We start from the raw sequence: 22,266 nt of genomic DNA on the forward strand, positions 1-22,266 counted from the left end.
TCCGCCTGTCTCTGCCTCCCAAGTGCTGGGATTAAAGGCGTGCGCCACCACAGCCCGGCTCGTATGTATTTTCTGAACATTATATATTTTCCTCATGGTCCCAGGTCCCACAGCACTAATCCCTAGCCCTTGTATTCTGTTTTCTGCCTTCTTAGAACCAGGCATTAATACCCTATATGGTGGTTTGAATGGTAAATGTCGCCCAGAGACTTGGGCAATTGAATTGTTCCTAGTTACTATAGAGAGCTGTTTGGGTAGTGTAATGGTTTGTATATGCTAAGCCCAGGGAGTGGCACTATTAGAAGGTGTGGCCCTGTTGGAGTAGGCGGTCACTGTGGGTGTGGGCTTTAAGACCCTCATTCTAGTTGTCTGGAAACCAGTATTTTGCTAGCAACCTTCAGATGAAGATGTAGAACTCTTAGCTCCTCCTTCACCATGCCTGCCTGGATGCTACCATGTTCTTGCCTTGATAATGCACTGAACCTCTAACCTGTAAGCCAGCCCAATTAAATGTTGTCTTTATAATAGTTGCCTTGGTCATGTTTGTTCACAGCAGTAAAACCCTAACTAAAACAGGTAGTTTAAGAGGTGTGGCTTTGCTAGAGAAAGTGTATCACCTTGGGGGTGGACTTTGAGAATTTAAAGATTGCATCATTTCTACCTAGCTGTTTTGTGCATGTGTTCAATATGCAAGGTGTGAGCTTGCAGCATCCTCATCCAGCCATGCCTGCTGTGTTGATGTGCTTTCCTACCTTGATGGACTCTTACTCCTCTGGAAGCGCAAGCCAAAAACCCTTTCCTTCTGTAAGTTATCTTGGTGATGGTGTTCTAACACAGCAACAGAGCAGTAAATAAGACATCTTTGTGACTTGTTTATAGTTATTCTTAGTCCAGCCCATCCCCATTCACAGAGAGATTTGTCATGTAGAACTCAGCTTCACTGACTTCATTGCATCTGAAATTTTTATGTGCTCTCATCAGCCATCTGCCATCCTCATTAACCTGGCATAGGAGACACCATATCAGATCACAGCCTTGTCACTTGCTGGTTTTGACGAAAATACAAAACAGTGCCTGAAGCAGGCCTAGCTTTCACTTAGATGTCCTGTATCCTTCTGGCTCTGAGTTCAGATATGATGGTCATTTATCTTAGGATCTGGCTCAGCACCTAGCTTGTAAGAGATAGTTAATGAAAAATGGTGTCCTGGGCTGAGGATGTAGCTCAGTGCTAAAATACCTGCCTAGTATGGATGAAGCAGTGCAAAACCAAAACCAAAATACTTACGATGTACTTAGCATATACTGGGTTTTGTACTAGGCACTGCACTGGTATTAACATACTGATTTTGCAAACATCACATGGGAGTAGACTAAGTAGACTAAGCTTGTTACACCGAGAAAGCTGATCTGCACACTGGGGCTTGTTTTCATTTTTGTTGTTGTTGTTGTTTTGTTTTATTTGTATGTTCTTTTTTTTTTTTTTTTTTTTTTTTTTTTTTTTTTTTTGAGTAAAAATTTTGCTATGTAGCCCTGTCTAGCCTGGCACTATGTTGCCTAAGCTGTGTTAATTCTGCTGGGCAAGAATAAGACCACTACAATTTTTGAGCCAAAATTGAAGCAAGCTTTATTAAATACCGGCCAGGATGATGGACACTAGCCATGTCGATACCTGGGATTCCTACAAAATGGCTGTGTATTACATATTAGTCCCAGTACTTATAAAGGCAAATTCTACAAGGCCACATACTCTTGCATTTGCCCAATCAAGGCAAGCATATATCCTGATGTGCTTCCTGCCTCTGTTCCTCCTGACTGTGTGTGATCAAGCACATCCTGTGCAGTTGGGGCAACCAACCTTGTTTACAGGAGTAAAAACACTGGGCTTGTTATCTTACTTGAAGAACAGCCCTCAGAATTCTAGGATGTTACCTATCCTTAGACAAGTGGAGCTTACAGGTTAAAGGCATTTTGTTTTATAGCTCTCTTAATAATTTAGACTTAAAACATAACTTTAGCCCTCAAAGCTGGTCTCATGCTGGAGGTAGTTTGTTTGCCTCAGTCTCCTTGCTGCTGGAACTTCCGGTGTAAGCTACCATAGTATAGCTTTTATTGTTTTGACATGATCTTCATATGCTCTTGGACTAGTTTCCAATTAAACTCTTGTGACCCTTCAACTCTTGAACAAGCGTATACAGTCTGTTAACATGGTGTCTTCAAGCATCAGCCTAAGCTCTTGTGTTTGTGGCCAGTGTGGGGAGCAGTGACAAGACTGAGGAGCTTACCACACCTCCAGTATGTGCCCTTTGCCCCCACCTTTTGTGGGTGTGGGGTGCTGTGCTTTATTTGATCGTTCTGAGATACAGCTCAGTTGGTAGAGTGCTGTCTAGCATGTATGAAGCCCTGGGTTCAATTCACAGCTTCACAGAAACAAGGTATGTTAGCACACACCTCTGCTCTTGGCTTCTAGGAGCTCGAAGCAGGAGGATCCAGAGTTTGAGGCCAGCCTGGACTATATGACACCCCCAACCCTCCCCCCCACCCCTTAAAAAAAAGAGAGAGAAAAAAACTTGAATGACAGTAATCTTACACAGCTACTACTCATCTTGTTTTGTTGCTCTCCCCACTTCCACAGGCTTTATGATGCATTATAGCAGCATCCTGAGTCTGAAAGTGTCTATATATGTGGATCCCAGAATTTTCTGAGAGATGGAGGAGCCTCAGAAAAATGACGTGAGCATAAGAGAGCAAGAAGAAGATGATCCTGTCAGAAGCAGTGGTCCTCAGATTTCTGTGAGTGAGTTCTCCTGCCACTGCTGTTACGACACCCTGGTTGACCCCACTACCCTGAACTGCGGCCACAGCTTCTGCCGACATTGCCTAGCGTTATGGTGGATGTCTTCAAAGAAGACGGAGTGTCCGGAATGCAGAGAAAAATGGGAAGGTTTTCCCAAAGTCAACATTCTCCTCAGGTAACACTGAGTCCTGTTGACAGCATGGATGTGCAGTGTGGTTTCTCTGTGGGAACTGCTGTTTATAAAGAAGCAGACGTAAGGCAGATCATTCTAGGAGCTAGGAACCAAAAAACCAGATTCCTTTCTTACAAGTGGTTGTGATCTGTCCTTCTGTTTTATTTATTTTTGAGGCAAGGTCTCACTACACCGTGACCGGCTGGCATGCACTTGCTGTGTAGCTTAGGCTGGCCTTGAATTCACAGACAGATCTGTCTGTCTCCTGAGTTCCGCACCCATTACCTTTCCTACTGTCCCCTGAACCCACTTGGTTTTTTAGTACTTTAAGACTGAGTCTCATTCAACTCAGATTGGCTTCAAACTCACACTGCCTCTTGCCTCAGCCTCCTAAATGCTGAGATTATAGGCACAGGCCGACATGCCTAGCTGAGTGTTATGTTCCATGGGAAGAAGCAGAAATACATTTCTGGTTATGACCATTGCTTATAATCCCCTATTCTAAAACACTTGTTTCTCATTTATACTTATGATGAAAATGATAAAACTATACAACTAGAAGTAACTGATGTTAATTTTCATAATCTGTAAGTAGAACTTACGACTGTCATACCTGGTAGAGTTTCTCTCACAGCCAGCCACAGGCCCTTTCCGATGATTAGTTCTTCTGTGCTTCCATGCGGAGGGCTTTTCCAGTTTTGTTTGATTTGCTTCTGGTTTCTTTTATTTGTATGTATGATTTCTGTTTTACCTGCACGTATGTATGTGCATCTTCTTATTTGTGCCCGCTGCCTGAGGAAGTCAGAAGACGGTGTCGGGTCCCCTGGAAGGAACTGGAATTCTGGTTGTAAGCCATCATGTGGGTTCTAGGAATCAAACTTGGGTCCTCTGCAAGAGTGGCAGCACTCTCCACACAAAATCTCTTCAGCTCCTCCTAGGTTTTGTTTGGTGTGTGTGTGTGTGTGTGTGTGTGTGTGTGTGTGTGTGTTTGTGTAGGGGTTGGTTTGTTCCTTTCATTGTTCTTTAAGACAGGGTCTCACTATATAGCTTAGAGTTCACAGAGACCTGCCTGCCTCTGATGGGATTAAAGTCATGTGCTACCACACCCAGTGCCTTTAAGGCTCTTCATTCTTTTTCTTCTTGTTGCCTTTGCAAAGTGCCTAACCTCTCTCAGATCACTAGAATACCCAAAAGGTCCGTGTACCCTTTAACCCAGCCTTGCTCATAATCATCTACTCTACTCTACTCTACCCAAAGACCCCTACGAGGCCAGCGAGATGGCTCTGTAGGTTAACACACTGCCAAACCTGGCAACCGAAGTATAATCTGCTCCTTCCACAGGGTGGAAAGTTGTCCTCCAACTTCCAGCATGTTCCACAGAGAAAAAAAGGTTTCCCCAAAGTCAACACATTTATAAACACATACACAAAAAAAGTAATGTAATAGAAATATTTTTAAAACTAGTCCCAGACTTCCCCATACTTAGCTTGGTTCTCAGCGCTCATACACCAGACCAGCCTGGTCTACAGAGTTTCAGGACAGCCAGGGCTACACAGAGAAACCCTGTCTTGGGGGAAAAAATAAAAATAAAGAAAAAAAGAAAAGAAAAAAAAAAAAGCTTCTTTTGTAATGGGAAGTATAAGGAAAAGCGGTTTGGAGGCTCGGCTTCTGGCTACCTCTAAGCGCAACCAGCTAGCTCCGGCCCTGGACCCACAAGATGTCAGCATGGCAGCTGCCTCCACCCATCAGCTTCGTGAGGTCCATGCCCCCAAACCCAGGGAAAAACTGCCACCCCATGCAGTAGATATAAGAATTCTAGTACCCAGTAGAAATGAGACTCTTTAAGCTTAATGACTATCCAATGGATTTATATATCAGCAAATAGTCAATACACAAGATGCCCACACAATCAGAATTGTAGACCCAATATCTAACCTTTTCATATGAATAGCTACCCGAGACTGCTAGAAACAGGAACGTTGGCTTCCATCTTGCTTCTCCTCTTCTCCTTTCTCTAGCCTCTCTCTTCCTCCCAACTCCTGGTTCCGCCTACCTCTTCTACTGCCCAATCACTGAGCTCCACTGCAAATGGCAGGAAAATTCCTGCAACATTTTTTTTTAATGTATATGAGTACACCATTGCTCTCTTCAGACACACCAGAAGTGGGCATCAGACCCCACTGCAGATGGTTGTGAACCACCATGTGTTTGCTGGGAATTGAACTCAGGTCCTCTGGAAGAGCAGTTGGTGCTCTTAACCACTGAGCCATTTCTCCAGCCTGCAACATTCTTTTTGTAGCAAACAGATGCTATTCCAGGGGTCCAAAACTGGTGGACTTAATGCAGAGGGTAACTGACTGTGGTCACTTAGCCCCAGTTGATTATAACATAACCCTGTACCTAAGGCTCGAGATCGTAAGAGCCAGAGATGAAAGACCGGGATGCTGGATATGAGGTATTTTTGAGACACAGCAAGGAAGCTACAACCCTGAAACCTGAAAAATGTTTGCGTAAATAAGACCTGAATAAACACGCCACCATTTGACAGTTGACATGGCAACTTTAAAGTCCTACCCCTAAATCAGGAACTACAGCCAGTCAGTGGCTGCTGAGAGAGGGAGAGTCAGTGCTCTCAAGGGCAGGCTCATCCAGTTCCAAGTGCTCACACTGGACACGGAGACTTGAGCAGCACTAAATGGACTCAGTGGATCTTCTATAAAGCACTAATAAAGAAGTCATTAACTTTACAGGGAAGAATTGAAGGAGAGGAATAGTGGAAATGACGTCAATTCAATTACCTGTATTCTTTTGTGAAATTAAAAAATAAACAGGAAACTAGATTTTTATAAAAGAAGGAAATAATACTTCTGTCAAAAACTAACTGTGTAGAATACTCTTCCAACTGGACTTTATTTTCTATTTCTGAATTGAGTTTTTATGATAATAACATAAGCCATATACATATATACATTCATATACTTTTAATTGTCATTCAGTTTTTGAAACAGGGTCTCATTCTATAGTTCAGGCTAGCCTCATTCTATAGTTCAGGCTAGCCTCAAAACCACAGTGTTCACCCTGTTTGGCTTCCTGAACGCTGGGGCTACTGGCGTTAACAGCCACATCTAGTTTATTGTTTATATTATTTTACTAAGAGTCAAAATTAGTAATCAAGCTAGCAGTCTCTTCTCCTACCTTAGAATTGTTCCTTTTTCTGCAGAGTAATCTCAATTATGACTTAGTTGTGATTTCATTCAGAGTTTTAAAACCTTTGAAGAGATCTGGAGAGAGAACTTAGGAGCTAAGCGCAGACTACTCCTACAGAGGATCTGTGTCCAGTTCTCAGCACCTACATGGCAGCTCACAAATGCCTGTAGCTGTAGCTTGAGGAATGGTGCCCATACATACACTTAGCACATGCCCACTCTGGAAATAAGTCACCCATGCACCTACTCAGGCACACACCCACACAGGAAGTAAGTAAATCTGTAGCACAAAAGAATGCCTTTTGAAGCAGGCCATGCTGGTGCAGGAAGAGGATTCAGGAGCTCGGAGCTCAGTCATCCTCAGCTATATGAGGAATTCAAGACTAGCCTGGGATACATGTGACCTTCTTTCAAAAAATACAAAGAAACACTTTTCAATATATGTGCTGACAGAAAAATGCTAATATTTTCTCACATCAGTGGTATATTATCAGTGTGCATTGAAAATCACTGTTGTCATCCAATTATCTAACTTGACACTGAGTAGGCCGGTCGATACATTTATAAAAATATGTGGTATTCTGCTATAAGATTTCAGTATTCTAGGCTCGGCAGGTCCTAGTACTTGCCACTCAAGCATGATGACCAGAGTATGATGATAAGAGGGGAGAGCAGACTCCTGAAAATTGTCATCTGACCTCCACATGTGTGTGACCACTCTCACACATTGGACACATATGTGAACATAATCACTGTAAGTAATTTTATTGAGTCAGTCTCACTGTGTCTACCTGGAACTCATCAGAGGTCTGCTCTTACAGAGTGCTAGGATTAAAGGCTTGCATACCACACCTGGCAGTATCAATGGGTGGGTGGTAAAACACTTGACTGCCTCATGTGAGGCCTTAGGTTTAGTCCCCAGTACTTTCTGGGAAAAAGACTTGGATCTAAATATTTCATTTGGCTGTTTCCTTAATGGTGGCACATAGATTGTTGTTAATTTTTTGCTTTTATCATAAAGCAGAACTCTTTGTTGCTCTTCTGGGCACCTCTGGATTATGAAATGTTTGTATTGGTGGGTGTAGTCCTGAATGCTGTATCTTGACAAACACCTGTCCTGTGATTTCTCTCTTCTCCACAGGGATGCCATTGAAAAGTTATTTCCTGATGCGATTAGAATGCGAGTTGAAGACATTCAGCAGAATAATGATGTAGTCCAAAGTCTTGCAGCCTTTCAGAAATATGGGAATGATCAGAGTCCTCTAGCTCCCAGCACAGGGCGAGTGAACCAGCCAAGAGGAGGGGGATTCTTCTCCGGCGTGCTCACAGCTTTAACTGGTGTGGCAGTAAGTCTGGCTGTTTAATCTGCACTCTGCACCAACCCCAGTTGCCTCTGAAGACAGTTCTTCTGACATCACTTAAAACAGTTGATGGTGTGACCATGTCTAACTGATTGTAGCCATTAGAATTGTGTTGCGTGTTGATAACAGAGACCATATAATAGTTGTTGCCTGGGGGCTGGAGAGATGGTTAAGAGCACTGGCTGCTCTTCCAGAGGTCCTGAGTTCAATTCCCAGCAACCACATGGTGGCTCACAACCATCTGCAATGGGATCTGATGCCCTCTTCTGGTGTGTCTGAAGAAAGCAATAGTGTACTCACATACATAAAATAAATAAATAAATCTTTAAAAAAGTAGTTGTTGCCTGGGTACGTGTTAGCTCTGTTCCTATTCAACCCTCTTCCTGTCCAGTGGCATCATGATGACCCCATTTTAGAGCTCAGGAAGGGCAAAACAAGACTAAGAAGCCATATCTGCACTGCTGTAGGAGTCTTAAGAGCACACACGTCACTGCCAGTGCAAAGACTGCTGAAGTCCAGTCTTCTGAAAATCTTAATGTTTTTCCCTAGAAAAGGTAAACGAGTAGGTGAGGTCAGGGACACAACTGCTCCTAGACTGTGTGCCATGAACCCTTTCCATATCTTTGCACAGCCATGAGCAGAAATGAGCCTGGAGACATTATGTCCTCACTTCTCTATGACACAGATTGCCTTCTTTCTTGAATAGACTTGCTGTCATTTCTCAGACTCGGCCCCTTCCTTGCCCGGCCCTATCCTCACATCCTTAGAAACTGACCTTTTCACTTCCAACCCCCGTCTCCTTCCAGGTCATTCTGCTTGTGTATCACTGGCGCAGCAGAGAATCTGAGCATGGTCTCCTGGTGCACAAGGCTGTAGACAAATGGACGACGGAAGAAGTTGTCCTCTGGTTAGAACAGCTAGGCCCTTGGGCCTCCCTGTACAGAGACAGGTTCTTATCTGAAAGAGTAAATGGAAGGTGAGTCTAAAAAACCTGGCATAGGTACCAGCGTAGGCATGTGGTGTAGGCCCTTAATCTTAGAGGTAGGCATATCTCTTGTGAGTTTGAGGCCAGCCTGGCAAGTTCCAGGCCACAGGGTGACATGAGGAAGTCATGTCCACACTAGACATATTTGTAGATGCTTTATTGAGATACATTCTACCTGCCACAAAATTCTTCCTTATAGAAGTGAATAAACATGGGTTTGTAATGTCTTCACAGATATGTACAACCATTTCCAGCCATTTCCTGACTCCCAAAAGACAACTCTTTTCCTTCCTGGTCCACCCTCACTCCTTCCCCTTCAGCAGATTTTATTATCTTTATCCAAAAATGGATTGGCCTGTGGTTCTTGCATATTATGTAATCATACAACATGGAACCCTTGTGTGCAGCTCTTTTACTCAGTCTGATTTCAAGGTTCACACATGTTGTACCATCATCCATGCTTTATTTTGTCTCTGAAAAACTCCCTTATATAGGTAGAACAGATTGTCACTTGATGGGCATCTGAGTTTATTTCATTTGTAGCTGTTTTGAAGAGTGCTGCTAAAATCATTCCTGCACAAGGTTTTGTGTCGATATGTATTCTGGGAACTCTCTTGGAGAGGAATGGCCATAACCCAGGATCTGTCTGTGTTTACTTTTCAAAAATGTTGTTGAGTAATAGTTTAATTTCTATCTTACTCCTCATTATGAAAGTAACATTTATTATTTTTAAAGACTAACTGGGCAACAGGAGTGCACACCATTAATCCCAGCATTCAGAAGGCGGAGGCAGGCAGATCTGAGTTCAAGGCTACCTGGTCTACACTGAGATCCAGGACAACACAATGAAACCATGTCTCAACAAACAAAACAAAAAACCAATAATAGTAAGAATGATGTAAGACAATGTCTTTATGTTGCTACTCTTCACAAATTATTGCTGTTAGTATCATAATAGACATAACTGAACATGGTGGTACACAGTTACCCCAGCACTTGGAAGGTGGAGGTAGGAGGGTCAGAGTTCAAGGTCAACCTGAACTGGATGGTTTATACATCATACACTGTCTCAAAAAAAAAAAAAAAAAAATCTTATTACACATCTTTCCAAATCGGAAGGTGTTTTCTTGGCAGGTGGCCATGCTGGGGATTACATAGGTGCTGTCTCTCCTGTTGAAACCCTCCCCAGCCCTAGTGTTTCTGTTTAGTTTATATAAGTTTATATAGTTATATAAATTTGTTGTTGGGCTTTTGTGTTTTTGTGTGTGTGTATGTGTGTGTGTTGTTTCATTGGTTTGTTTGTTTGTTTGTTTGAGATAGAGTTAACAGTGTATCCCAGTCTGATCTTAAGTGTTCAGTTCTCCCATGTACTATAATTATAGGAATGAACTTAGCTTTTAAAATTCTCTACTACTGAACTATGTCTCCACCATACATGGATGCTTCTAACAGTGAGTTGTTGTGGAAATAGATTGTTGGGTATTTGCTTGTTTTGTGTTTTCATTCCATTTTGTTCTCTGTTTTCTTTCTTGCTTTTATAGATAATGATTTTTTTAATTTTATTTATTTTTATATGTATGTGTGTATGTTTTGCCTCCTTTTTTTGTCTCTGCATAATGATTATGCCTGGAGCATGTGGAGCTGAGAAGAGAGCCTTCAGATTTCCTGAACCTGGAGTTACAGACCAATGTAGCTACCATATCAGTTTGAGAATTGAACCCAGCTCTGCTGGAAGAGTGCCCTCTTAATTGCTGAGCCATCTCCAGCCCCTAAAATAAATAAGGGGTTTATAATTCTTATTCAATTGAATCAGTATCTCAGTACAACCACTGGTTTTGTCATTTTTGAAATTGAGATCTTGATATGTTGCCCAGGCTGACCTCAGTCTGAGCAGTCTTCTGCCTCAGCCGTCCAAGTCACTAGTATTTCAGATGTGCAGTATTGAACCCAGCTAAAGCCACCACGTTTAATGTAATTGTGTTCAGTTGGATTTCCTTCTGGTTTCCTCCTCCATACACCCTTTTAGAAATAAAACAATATGACAGTAGGATCTGTAATGGACTGGAGGCTTAAGAACAAGCATCCTGAAGTGCCTAAAGCACTTGATTTCTGAAGCCAGATTTTGGTCTACAAAATGGACATGAAGCCACTCTGCAGAGTTAAATAATGACAGTGGTTTGTGAAAATACTTCCAACTGAAATGGGCTGGTAGTAAGCAGACTGCTCGTGGCAGTTGTCATGAGCACGGCTCTCTGCATTTAATGTTCAACCTTACCAAGCAAGCCTCCACACCTGTGCAGTAAGGCAAAACTCGGTGTGTAAGAACTCATTGTCTGCCTCCCGTGGGTAATCTCAGCAGTCATTTTCACCCCCACCCCTTCAGGTTGCTTTTAACTTTGACAGAAGAAGAATTTTCTGGGGCACCTTATACCATAGAAAACAGTAGCCACAGAAGAGCCATCCTCATGGAGCTTGAGCGTGTGAGAGCCCTGGGTGTGAAGCCACCACAGAACCTCTGGGAATACAAGGTAAACTCGTGGGGTTTGTTTGTTTGTTTTGATGGGAAGAGGAGTGGTGGAAAACAACTTCCTGCTCACTGGGTAACTTAAGAAAACACTACAGACATTGAAACTACAAGCATTGCAGTCTCCAAAGGCACCACGTTCCCACAGTTGGTGCTTCACAAGCCTCTCAGGTCTCTCTCTGTCCATCATCTGTGAGAGGTGTCCTGTCTGTGAGTGCTGCAGAAACCGAGAGGCCCGAGTCTATAATCTGTGGGAGGTATCCACTAGATACATTGTTTCACAGGGAAGAGGTAAGAACCATGGACAGTCTTCTGCAAATAGCTTTTATTCCCTGAGGCTCCAGTTCATTCTTTCTCTCTCTGATGAATCCTTCACTGGATATGTGTGACAGTTTATGGATTTTCCTGTTGATAGACCATCGTAACTTTTCTGTTCTCACTGTCACTGTTACAGGATATTTGATTGTTCTACACAGAGAACCTAATTATTAGCAAAATATAAAAGCTTATATAGATGCTATTTTTCAGATGTAGTTAGGTGTGTCCTGAAGAGATGGAGTTTTGTGTGCCTTTAAAAGCCCCCATGGATAAGAATGCTCAAGAATGGAAAGTTTCTGCCTATTGTAAGGCAAGTTGCTTGAGAGAGGTCTTGTAGTCTTTCCTCTACGGCCGGAGGCAAAGTCAGCTGGGTGACCTAGAGCTACTACTGTAAAGGTGAAATGGTTCAGCCTCTACTGACTTGGCTTGGAGCACACCACCATGGCGATGACACATGGTTCACCATGCCAAGAGTACAGGGGAGGAGCTGGAGAGTTCTTTAATAAGCAATTGGAGCCCTGGTAGAGCTTGCTTTCTCCTTTTTGGCTTGGAAGGGCCTTTATGGAAGGAACTCCTGGTTAGAGATAGAGATTTTCTCTTTGCACTTGTAGAAACAGCAGAGACAACTGTCAGGACACAGGTAAAACAGTGTTCTAGGAAAGAGCCAAGGAGCCCTCAGGTGTGGGGGAGCTCAGGAGAAAGGTAGACTAACTCGGTAGAACGGTACAGATAGAAAGATTTCTAAAGAGTTCTAAAAAGTTTAGTTGTAGGATCAGAAACATCATTCAGAAAATGCAGTTATCTTGCTGAGTGAGCTAGCAGGGTTTCAACTCAGCTTACAGCTCTCGTTTCATTATTGGTGTAAATACCAGATAGTTTTCATGGTTACAACAAATGATGCTGCTTTAGATATTCTCCTCATTCTTGCGCTTATTTACAATATATTTACAGTATACGAAGAAGCATGGAATTATCAGGTCACAAATAATACACAGCTACATCTTACCGTATATGATAACTTGGTCCTCACTGCGATGGTATCAGTTGATCTCCTTCACAGACAGACTGTAAAGAGCAAATTTCTGGAATATACAGACATGCATTCATGTTGAAAGAGGCTTTGTAAAGAAAGATGAAACTATATAACTCTTAAATATGTAGTGGGAAATGTTTGTTTGTAGTTCAAGAGGCACAAATGGAATGATCGGGTGGCTTCCATCCATCCTTAATGTAACACAAAGGAGGATAGTTTGTTAATATCCCAATGGAAACTGCACTGGCAGAGGTGGGGGGTGGGGATGGGTCATGTTTTGGTTTTTAGACATAATTTGTCTTTGTAGTCCAACTCAAAAGAACTCACTGTCCTCCTACCTCAGCCTCCTGATTGCTGAGATTGCGGCCATGCACCAGCATGTCTGGATGGGAAAACAGTTACTGAGTGTAATTAGCCATGGCAGCACACTAAAAATAACCCAGAGGAGCAGTGGTAATCCAGAGGCAGGTAGAGCTCTGAATTGAGACCAGCCTGGTCTACAGAACTAGTTCCAGGACAGCCAGGGATACACAGAGAAACCCTGTCTCAGAAGGGAGGGAGAAAGGGAAGAAGGAAGGGAAGGGGGAAGGAAGGGGGAGGGAAGGAGGAAGACAAGCCTGCCTAAGGGTCTGGGGAGATAGCTCAGTGAGTAAAGTACTTGCTATGTAAGCATGCGGATATGAGTTCAGATCCACAGCACCCGTGGAAAAGCAAAGCATGACAGCCTGTGTAACCCTAACTCTTAATAGGTCAGAAACAGGTGGATCCCAAAAGCTTGTTGGCCAGCCAGCCTAGCCAAAATGGTAGGGTTTAGGTCCAGGGAGAGAGTGTCACAGAAAATAAGATAGCAAGCAATAGAAGAGGACACCACTGACTTTTGATCTGTGCATACACAAGGGGAGAACACCCTCACAAATGTGAGCACATAAACCACAGGCATACACAGAGAGGGAGAAAGAGAGAGAGGGGTGTGCCTATCGTTACCAACAGGTCAAATGATTGACAAAGATACACAGACACCCACTGAAAATGAGAAAGTGACTGTGTGTTGTTAATAAGAAAAGGTCACTGGGATAGCTCAGTGACAGAGCTTAGACATGTACAAGAGGTCTCTGTTCAGTCGCCAGCATGGTGGTTAGATGGCTGGCTGGCTGGCTGGGTAGTTGGTTGGTCGATTAATCAACACATAGGCAAATAGAAATCTTTTCTTGAGGAAAAATCTCACTGTTGTGTAGACATGCCTGGAACTCAGCGTCTTCCTGCCTTGGCCTCCTATCTGCTAGGATTACATGCCTTCCTCACCATGCTTGACTCTTTATTCATTTCTTTCTTTTGAGACAGAGTCTTACCATGTAGCCCTGGATGTCCTAGAACTCACTATGTAGATCAGACCGGCTTCTTTGAACTCACAGAGATTCACCTGACTCTGCCTGCCAAGTGCTGGGAGAAAAGGCATCATGCTTGACTCCTAAAATTCACCTTTTTCAAAATTGACCCTAACTTTTGAAGAAAGGGCCTGGAGTTCCTCAGTTGAAAACTTGTACAATTTTGGTGATGATCCCAGGGTAGAGTCGATATCAATGAAACCGATGCTAGTCATGACCAGTCTTACCTCCACTCCACAAGTGCCAGGATGATAGATGTTCAACACCATGCCCAGCTTGTAGTGTGTCTTATAATACTGTTTAATTTTTATTATGCATATTTATTCTTGGATCTGTGTACACACATGCAACTGCCATGGCACACATGTGGAAGTCTTACAATCTACAAATATTGGAAGGAACTCTTTCTTCTGCCATATGGGTCCCAGGGATCAAACTCAGGTTGTCAGGTTTGGCAGCAGGTGCCTTTATTCACTGTTATCTTGCCTAGCGTAATGTATTTTTTTTATAATGTGTTTGGGTGTATGGCTTGCTTGTATATCTGTATACCACATGTGTGCCAAATGCCCTCAGAGGCCAGAAGAAGGATTGATTTCCTGAAACTGGGGTTGAACAGGTCCCTGTTCATCACATTTAGCCAGCTTCTTGGGTTTTGAGATGTTCTTTTGCTGTGTTGCTTAACCTTGAACTTGTTCTGATGCCAATGCTGGCCTCAGAGTCTCAGTCTTCTTGCACATATTAGAGATGTGCCCAGCAAGACTGGAGCTTTTTACAGTGTACCCAACAAATGAGCTCTGTACCGCACAAAAGACTGGAGGCAAAGATCACGGGACAGTGAAGGAGTGCAGGTGGGAAGCTGGCCACAATACATAGAACATGGTCCCATGTCTGTCTTGTCCTTGCAGGCTGTCAACCCAGGCAGGTCCCTGTTCTTGCTCTATGCCCTCAAGAGCTCACCAAGACTTGGCTTGCTATACCTGTACCTGTTTGACTACAGAGACTCCTTCCTACCCTTCATCCATACCATCTGCCCTCTTCAGGAAAACAGCCCTGGCGAGGACATCTTCACCAGGCTTCTGGTAGGAAAAACAAATTCTATTGTACCTCAGTGTTGTACAAAACTGGAGAAAGTAGACCAGCCTTTGTATGAGTTTTGCAGGGCGAGTCTCCTGTGGAAGAAAAGAAAGTCTGGGCCTCTCCTGGGAGCCAGCTTCATTTTCTGTACTGCTCAGCCAGAGTGATGACCCTTTTAATCTTGAAATATTTTTTGTAAAAAGCATTGATTTTGTTATAAAAAGAAAAGTCATCGTAGGTCTAGAACGCCAAGAGATTAGGTATATGGGCCTTGAGATTTGGCAGGATCCTAAAGGTGGTAGTTAGCCTGCTACAGCAGGGTTTGGATCTGCCCTAAGGCCTCATAGTGGTAAGCTGTGGCCCAGGGTATGATCACAGGCATTGGCCAGCCATTTCTCCATGTCATGTGTCATTCTCCAACTCCTGTGGCACTCCTTTTGCTGGGACGACTTCTCTGAATCTAGTTGGTCATTTGAGAGTAATTTCCTTTGTTTGCTGTTGTTGAACTGTCTGTGTACAATATACACACTATCAAGAAGTTATTTCTTGGCCAGGCGGTGGTGGCGCATGCCTTTAATCCCAGCACTTGGGAGGCAGAGGCAGGTGGATTTCTGAGTTCAAGGCCAGTCTAGTCTACAGAGTGAGTTCCAGGACAGCCAGGACTACACAGAGAAACCCTGTCTTAAAAAACAACAACAACCCCCCCCCCCAAAAAAAAAATTACTTCTTCAAGGTACATATTTAGGTCTGCTTTTTATTCAGCCACCATATCATCATTCTACCACAGCTAAGATGTTCGATTCTAGGCATGTTTTGGCCTTCCCATGTAGGCACAAAGGAGTAGAACAGAAATCTAAATTCATTTCACCCTATTTAGGCCTATTAAGATTTTTACCTCTGATCTTTTACAACTCTGCAATAAACATCTCAGTTGAAACTCTTTGGTAACATTGATCTTAATTTTTTCACTTTATATATATATATATGAATGCGACATTGATTGCATATGTGTATATATACCAGTATACAAAGTGTGTGCAGGTGCTTGACCCTATGCAGAGGCCAGAGGGAGGGTTCTTCTCTACCTCTTCCTCCCTTGTTTCTTGGAGGCAGAGTCTCTCTGAATCTGGAGTTCAAGGTTTTCTGTAAGCTGGCAGCCAGGAAGCAAAGCCTAAAGGTCCTCACATCCCCCACCCCTTAGTACTGAGGTTACAGGGGTATCTAGGACCATAACTGGCTTTTATGAAGTAAGGAAGATCCAAACTCCAGTCCTCATGATTGGACAGACAGCATGCATCCTTAACCACTAAGTCATTTTTCTAGCCCCAATTTTATTTTAAGATGAATTATTACAAGGGGGGGGAGGGTCAATAAATTTAGTCTAATTTAAGCCATACCACATACATGCTTTTAATCCGAGAGCTCTGGACTGATGCAGAAAAAAAAAAGTGAGTTTGAGGCCAGCTAGGGCTATATAACAAGATGTTGATTGAAAAAAAATTTTATTACAGGTAGGGATGATGTGTGTGTGTGTGTGTGTGTGTGTGTGTGTGTGTGTATCCAAATGTAAAGCTCACCCATTGACATTACTTGTATAAGTCAATCCTATGATGATTGGGACTCAGTTGTGTGTTCTTCTTCAAGGACCTGAGGGAGCCTACATGGAAGCAGTGGAGAGAATTCCTTGTCAAGTACTCCTTTCTCCCGTACCAGCTGATTGCAGAATTTGCCTGGGACTGGCTGGAGGTCCACTACTGGACGTCCCGCTTCCTCATCGTCAATGCCATGCTGCTGTCTGTTCTGGAGTTGTTCTCTTTTTGGAGGATCTGGTCAAGAAGCGAGCTGAAGTAAGTGCCTGTCTGTGGGAAGTGGTTGGAGCAACAGGGAGTAGTAAAGAAATACCAATACTTTAAAGGATGGTCCCCTTTAAAGTATTTTCAGACCTGGCATGGGGAGAGAGGACTTCCTAGCACCCACATGAGGCAGCCTACTCTGGCCTGTAACTCCAGCCCCAGGGGATCTGGCATCCTCTTCTGGCTCCTGAGGGCACTGCATTCATATGCAGAAACCTATACACATAGACATATAACTAAAATAAGTGAATAAAAATAAAGTCTTTTTTAAAAATTCTACCTTGACTCCTCAGGCTCTGATTTGAGAAATATTCTCTAAACAGCAAATAAGAAAGTTATTTGTGTCGAGGAGGCAGTCTTCATTTCAGAGTGGTTTGGTTTTATTCTTGATGTTCTTTGGTTTCTTTGTTTTATTTTATTAGAGATAGGGTCTGTCTTAGGCTTCTAATGCCATGATAAAACACTGTGATCAAAGTCAACTTAGAAAAGCTGATGTGGTGGTGCCTTTTTTTAATCTCAGCACTGGGAATCAGAGACAGACAGATCTCTGTGAGTTCAAGGCCAGCCTGGTCTACAAATCGAGTTTCAGGACAGCCAGGGCTGTTACACACAGAAGCTCCTTATTGGAAAAAAAAATTATTTTGTGGAAGAAAGGATTTATTTCAGCTTACTGTTTGTAGTTCATCCAGGGAAGTCAGAGCAGGACCTGAAGCAGAGGCCGTGGAGGGACGCTGCCTCCTGGCTTGTTCATCGCAGCTTGCTCAGTTTGCTTTCTTATACCACCCAGCCCTTTGCAGAAATGGCATGGCCTATAGTGTGCCAGGTTATCGCCTGCCTCAGGCTTCTGAACTGTAAGCATGTGCTGATCTGCCTGGCCCTTTGGGTTTGTTGGTTTAGTTTTTAGGTTTTCGTTGTATATGTATGTATTTATTTACTTTGTGTATGTATATTAAATTATTTTGTATATGTATATGTTTATTTTGTCCTGCTTTGTAGCTCTGTCTAGCTGCTCACTAGCAGACTAAGGTCACAAATGCTAGGACTAAAGCAGTGTACCACTATGCAATGCACTATGCAGTGTGTGTGTGTGTGTGTGTGTGTGTGTGTGTGTGTGTGTGTGTGGCCCTGGCTGGTCTCAAACTTAACAAACCTGCCTCTGCCTGCCAAATGCTGGAATTACAAGCATGTACAACCATACCTAGTTTCCATATTTCATCCTTATTTAAGAGTAAGCCAGATAACTTCTGGGGTGGGACGTAGTTGAAGGATTTTATTAATTGATGAGTAATCAAAGGAAAACCAAGTATAGAAAAGAACAATATAGTAAAGGCCAGAGAGGCATCATGGGAATTTTATAGTGTTCTAATTCTTTTTTTGCCAGCACTTGGGAGAATAACTTTTCCAGATTAATGTAGGATGAAAACACTGGGCTACCCAGTCTGTAAGTAAATTTCTTTGTGGCAAGTGACAAGAGCCTACCTAATTGACTTACTACAAGGGGTTTAAACGCCCACCCAGAGTAGAAAGCATGTTTGGACCCTGTCTTAGTGAGGGCCTTATTGTTGTGAGGAGACATTATGACCATAGAAACTCTTATCAAGGACAACATTTAAGTGGGACTGGCTTAGAGTTTCAGAGGCTTTATTGTCATGGCAGGGGAAGCATGGAAGCATACAGGCCAGCATGGTGTAGGAGAAGGAGCTGAGAGTTCTACATCTTGGTCTGCAGGCATCAGAAGGAGACTGTATGTCACACTGGGCATAGCTTGAACATATAAGACCTCAAAGTGTGCCCCCACAGTGACACTTCCTCAAAGAAGGCCACACCTCCTAATAGTGCTACTCCCTATGGGCCAAGTACTCAAATACATGACTGTATGGTGGGCATACCTATTCAAACCAGCATAGACCCAGAGATCCAAATACTCTCCTCAGAGCTGCCTCCTTCAGGACCACCTCACTCACAAGTTGTCCTTTCCTGTGCTACTCAGCTCCTCTCAGCTCTTCTTGCATCTCATGGCCTGTGGTTGCCCTAAAGCTTAGCCTAGCAGTACCACTAAAAAGCAAGCACTTCTCTTCCCATCACACTTAAAACAAGCCTTTACTCTGATTGGTCCAGCTTGAATCATGTGCTCACACAGACATGTTACACTGCATGGCTAAGCTCAAGATATGAAACATATCTCCAATTCAGACCACATAGGAAAAATAGATGAGGGAGGGCCTAGAATGCTCACATTGCCCCAGGTAGGCAGAGCAGGTACCTCCAGAGCAATTCAGACTGGTTCAGGAAAACAGCTCCAGGCAAACAGGCTACCACATTGTTTCATGTTGATGTCCTGTCTCTCACATGATTCCTGGCCTTATAAATTGTAAGAAACTCTCTCAAGTGTTTCTGCTCAGCAGACTCATTTATTCACTTAGAGAATGTGGATATTTGTGCTCAGACTTTGTTCCTCTGCATTTCATCCCCAGCACCACATCAACAAGATATGGTGGCACGTGTCTGAAATCCCAGCCTTCAGGAGGCAGAGGCAGAACGATGAGAAGTTTAAGCTCATCCTTAGCTACATAGCAAGTTTAGGCCAAGCTTGAGCTAGATGAACGTTTGTCTCAGGAAAAAAAAAAGTGCCATTGCCAGGTTGTGATGGCACATGCCTTTAATTGAGAGGCAGAGGCAGGTGGATCTCTGTCAGTGTGAGGCCAGCCTGGTCTAGAGTTCCAGGACAGCCAGAACCTGTCATAGAGAAAACCTGTCTTGAAAAAACAAAAAGAAAGAAAAAGAAAAGGGGTGACAAAGCAGGTAGAACAGAAGCTGTGCCAGTGTGCACAGAGAGCATCCTTAGAGGACATGTGCTAGGAGCTGGAGACTAGTGAGGCAGAAGCATTTCCTCAGTTGTGGGGACAGGTGACAGGGTAGACCCTCAGCACCCAGCTTATCCACGCCCACCCTCCACCACTCTTCTTCTTCTTCTTCTTTTTTTTTCAGGACAGTGCCCCAGAGGATGTGGAACCACTTTTGGAAAGTATCGACGCAGGGGCTTTTCATGGCCATGTTCTGGCCGCTCATTCCTCAGTTTGTCTGCAACTGTTTATTTTACTGGGCTCTGTACTTCAACCCAATTATTAACATTGATCTGGTGGTCAAGGAAGTTCGACGGCTGGAAACTCAGGTGTTCTGATCGGCAGCAAGGCCCGAGAGAGCCCGTGAATCTACCTGACATCCAAACTGTGACACGCAACAAGACAGGGGACTCGTTTCTACCCCTAGTCATGCAAGGTGCTGCTGCCTCTGCGTGTCAAGGCTTCAGCCAGGCCCCTCTGCCTCTTGTCTCTGGCCCCATGCCAACTGACTGCTACCCAGGTCAGGCTGGACTCTGTGGTCAGCACCCAGCCAGTCTTCCCACAGGGACTTGAGAGGCTCAGGCTACTATGGCCAACAGAAGTGAAAGTCTTGGGCATAATTTGGGGTGACATGCTGTTAAAAGGCCAATATAGGCTGCGAGTGGTAGTGCACTTCTTGAGTCTGAGCACTTGGAAAACAGAGACAGGTGGATTTTTGAGTTCAAGACCAGAGTGGTCTACAGAGTGAGTTCTAAGACAGCCAGGGCTACCGAGAGAAATCCTGTCTCCCGGAAAAAAAAAAAAAGATGAAATCAAAACAAAACAAAAAGAAGAAAAGGTAAAAGGGAAGGCCATGTGGTCAGTAGCCTTAACTTCACAGACTGACAGGCCGCCAAACTAGACTTGTTGGGGCCCGTTCTGTCCCATGAGTCAAGTTTAGGAAAACAAGCGTAGGTTTTTGTCATAGACATAGATAGTTGCACATACAAAATAAAGAGAAAGACCTAGAATCCAGTCATAGTTTCTTACTGAATAGTTGGTGGGGTTCAGAATAAACACAGAGAAAACTTGAGGCTGAGAGCCAGTGATGGCTAGCTGTGTTGTTTCCTGTTGTGACCACTGGAAATTGAGTTCCCCTTTCCGAGAGTTGAATGGACTGCTCATCAGGCTGAGTCTTCTTAGGTGACTGAGCACTGCTTGGTGTTTTGTTTTGAATAATTTAATCTGTACAATAAATGTGGTATGAACTGTTCAAGGAACATTTTGTACGCTGCCCTCATACTGTGCAGTGGATACTCTTTATTGTCCTGTTCTTTAGTATAAAAGCAAGTATAATTATGCCAAGTGCTGCTGTCATAAATATGGAGTAAGCTGAAGGGTGACCTGTATGCCAGTGCAGATCTAGTGCACACCGCAGATTTGTACAGTGTGAGCGTAGATCTAGTGCACACCGCAGATTTGTACAGTGTGAGCGCAGATCTAGTGCACACTGCAGATGTACAGTGTGAGCCCATCAGCCTTGGCCTGGCTGAAACAGGCTTGCATCCAAAGTGAGAGAGGGAGAGAGAATGTGTGTGAGAGAGACAGAGGGAGAGAGACAGAGAGACTTGGTAATTCATTAACTCTTTGTATCTCAAAGTGAAGCTTTCACTTAAACTTTGCATTGGAAGTTTGGAAAATTACTTGAAATAAAACTTAAAGATTTTTATACAAATACAACCTCTATAGAGAAATCCAATTGCTAAGGAAATACAAGGGAAAACCTACATTGCTTGATGTGTTATAACCTAGTCACGTTGAGTTTCCAGCTCTGGGATGTTGAACCAGGACGCTGCTTAGAGATTTCTACAGGGAGGGAAGAGTGTTTGTCTTTCCCAGTTTTCTCACAGAACCTCAGGGCCACCTGACTTTCTCTGCATAAGACAGCAGCTCTGTGGCTCAGGCACACTGTAGTGTCTGCATTCCCATGAGGAGGTAGGGGCTGGTTGACAAAGGTCATTGCCCTGGTAGTGGCATTCATGGGTTTAGAAATGCCCAGGCTAGACCATATTTAGCCAGCCTCCCAATATCCCACCCCCACCTGAAGCCTTCTACACTGACCCCATGTGCACTGACACCGTACCTCAAAGATGAATAATGCCCAGGAAAAGAGGAGACTGGGCATAAGACAGCCAGATGGGCTGGCACTCTAGCGTCCGTTAGAGTGGGGATGCTCAGATCCTGGAGCACAGGCTTGTGCTAATGCTTGAATCTACCTACCTCCCGGGAAGGCTTGGGGTCATCAAATGGGAGGTATCCATGTGAAATGTTTAGACCCTAAAAAGTGGCACCTCTCCAGGTCTGAGCCTCATATAGCCCAGGATAAACTCAAATTGGTTACATAGCCCAGGCTGGTTTTAAGCTTCTTAGCCTCAGGTCTTTGGAATTCTGAAATTATAGGTACATGCAACCACACCTAGTTTTATATGGTGCTAGGAATTGACCTCTAGGCTTTGTGCATGGAAACTAAACACTCCACTAGCTTAGCGACATCCCCTAGCCCAAAGTGAAATCTCTTTACAAAGATCCTAAAAATGTATTAACAGAAATAGGAAATGATAGACCTGGAACTTTTAGGATCCAGAAGTTGGCAGTGCTAGATATGAAACCCAGGGTTCATTCATGGTGGGCAAGTGTTCTGCCCCTGAGCCACATGCCTAACCTAATACTGCTTTTCCT

The 22,266-nt window shown here is 43.6% G+C and overlaps 1 protein-coding gene across 1 annotated transcript in view; it reads left to right on the top strand.

Moving 5' to 3' along the window:
• Bfar (bifunctional apoptosis regulator) overlaps positions 1-20,807 on the top strand; it is a 35,623-nt gene extending 14,816 nt beyond the window's left edge. Inside the window, exons 2-8 of the mRNA XM_034505358.2 lie at positions 2,633-2,969; positions 7,314-7,518; positions 8,340-8,509; positions 10,902-11,046; positions 14,684-14,857; positions 16,497-16,699; positions 19,694-20,807. Coding sequence (XP_034361249.1) covers positions 2,707-2,969; positions 7,314-7,518; positions 8,340-8,509; positions 10,902-11,046; positions 14,684-14,857; positions 16,497-16,699; positions 19,694-19,886 — 1,353 coding nt within the window. The 5' untranslated portion in view covers positions 2,633-2,706 and the 3' untranslated portion in view covers positions 19,887-20,807. The remainder of the gene's footprint in view (positions 1-2,632; positions 2,970-7,313; positions 7,519-8,339; positions 8,510-10,901; positions 11,047-14,683; positions 14,858-16,496; positions 16,700-19,693) is intronic.
• Positions 20,808-22,266: the final 1,459 nt, after the last annotated feature.

The sequence above is a fragment of the Arvicanthis niloticus genome, chromosome 6, assembly GCF_011762505.2.
Source record: "Arvicanthis niloticus isolate mArvNil1 chromosome 6, mArvNil1.pat.X, whole genome shotgun sequence".
Taxonomy (NCBI): Eukaryota; Metazoa; Chordata; class Mammalia; order Rodentia; family Muridae; genus Arvicanthis; species Arvicanthis niloticus.